Source organism: Limulus polyphemus, unplaced genomic scaffold (assembly GCF_000517525.1).
Source record: "Limulus polyphemus unplaced genomic scaffold, Limulus_polyphemus-2.1.2 Scaffold574, whole genome shotgun sequence".
NCBI classification, from domain to species: Eukaryota; Metazoa; Arthropoda; class Merostomata; order Xiphosura; family Limulidae; genus Limulus; species Limulus polyphemus.
The window spans coordinates 84,857-86,877 of NW_013666184.1; the positions used below are offsets into that span (position 1 = coordinate 84,857).

The 2,021-nt window shown below is 32.7% G+C and overlaps 1 protein-coding gene across 1 annotated transcript in view; it reads right to left on the reverse strand.

Annotated features, from left to right (window-relative positions):
- Positions 1–2,021, reverse strand: part of LOC106459200 (E3 ubiquitin-protein ligase HECTD1-like) — a 161,324-nt gene that overhangs the window by 12,323 nt on the left and 146,980 nt on the right. Inside the window, 2 exon segments of the mRNA XM_022385634.1 lie at positions 21–189; positions 1,952–2,015. Of these exon segments, the coding sequence (XP_022241342.1) occupies positions 21–189; positions 1,952–2,015 (233 nt within the window).

Here is a 2,021-nt window from a genome sequence, read left to right on the forward strand (position 1 = left end):
AGCTTTTACTAATTACTCACCTCTAGTAAGTCTTCTTGATCCAACACACCTTTGAACCATGACCCTGTTATACTTTCAGTTCTTTCAAATTTGAGCTTAGGTTTCTTAACTACTTCTTCATCACAATGTACAAAAATATCTTCATCAGTTGGAGTAAGTGTATATTCCAATTGGGAGGACCTAAGTTGCCTTTAGTTCAAGAGCAGAAGAAGTTAAATATTAGTAACACAAATATATCAAGATTCCCCCCCCCCCTCTTATCTTAAATAAGTTGCTCAATTACTGGTTCAATACTTAGATATATTACTGTAAATAATTTTAAGCTTAGAAATTACCACCTCTTATTTATTTATTTGGAATTTTCAACAAAATCCAGTTAACAGCTTATTCAGGTCTTCAAGCAAGCCCTCTCTGGAAAAGTAGGAACTTTAGTAAAACAAAGTTTTTCAAAGTAGAGCCTTTAGGAGGTGAAAGTAGGGATAATTTAGAGCAGGACTTTGAAACAACATAGAAGAGCCAGACACTTCATTATTCATTTTAACTTTTGCAATTCTATTTGATAAGAAACTAGCTATCCAGAGAATTATAATGGTTGGCAAATTTAATTTTTATAGTTTGAAAGTAATGCATTATGCCAGACAGAAGGCCCATTTGAAATATTCCTACCACTATATGTTTTCAATTGAAGGCTTGAATTACTGATTCTGTTAGTCAGCTGTTTGTCTGTTGTGTCGTGATGAGCAAGAACTAGCAGAAAGTGTATTGCTGCTGGATTTGTTTCCACTCTGTTCTGTAGAACAGTTTTTACTGATTAGAACTAAACTTTACATTAGCCAGTTCTTTGTGTTTGTCTCCCTGTGCAGGTTTCAAGAACTGCTGTTTGACACAATTATCACAAACTTCTGTCTTTTGACAAATACTAGAAACAGTGAAACTAGTCATTTGGCATTGGCTGACACCAACATGAAAGTACATAACCATTATTATCTAACAGGTTAGCTACTGGTGCTGGAAGTGTGTTCTTCCATCCAGCATTTTAGTTATCTACATCACTCTGAAAATATACTTGTTAAAGAGGATATATCAAGCACCACTGCCATGGATACATAAATTGCATAAGCAACAAAACATCAAATGCATGTATCCTTTCCTCTCACTTAATTACATATAAAGATAGGAGGACAGAATTTCTATCAAATTAAAACAGTAGTAATTATGTATTGAAAACTACTATAACCAAGTAACTACCAAGTTTAAAATCTGTAAAAAATTTAACACTTTTTAATAGAGGAGGAAGACTTTAACATAAATAAATTGCAGTTACTCTTGATTTCCATAGAAGAAAATTTTCAGACCATAATTTAGACTACAAACAAACTGTTTCATATTCTTGTATTTCAAATCCTGGTAATTTTTCTAGTGTAGAAAAAATAAAGTATCTGCAAGTAACCAAAACATGCATTTCCCAACAACCAACCTGTTTACTATTGTCAGTCTATCAAAACCACCTTGCTGGTCTATATGATTTCATGAAAACAAACAAACAAAAACTGACAGAATATTCATACGTGAATCATAGTGGGTTTTTATTGTACTTGCATTTCACTAGTATGAGAGTTTAGGGAGGGCAGCAGCCAGTTCCTGATATCAAAAAGGTTGACAAACACTGCTATGTGGTATTTTCTGCATTTTTATGTATTATTTAAACTTAAAAGACATTAAACAAAATTAAAAACATGCAAAAATTTATTTTGTCCTGCAGAGCTTTGCAGGTGTGCGTAAGCCAAGTCTACATTTTCAACCACTTACCCACAGTGTTACCAATAATGAAACCAGAAAAATTATGATACATTTCAGACAATTCTTGTAATAAACTTTTACTGGAACTACCTCAATTACGAATAAACTCAGGCTATTTTATAGTTAATAAAATACTACATAACAAACCTACCTTTCAAAAAATTTGGGAGAACCATCTCCATGACACATTAGCTTAAGAAATGATCGAGATAAAGGGAGAT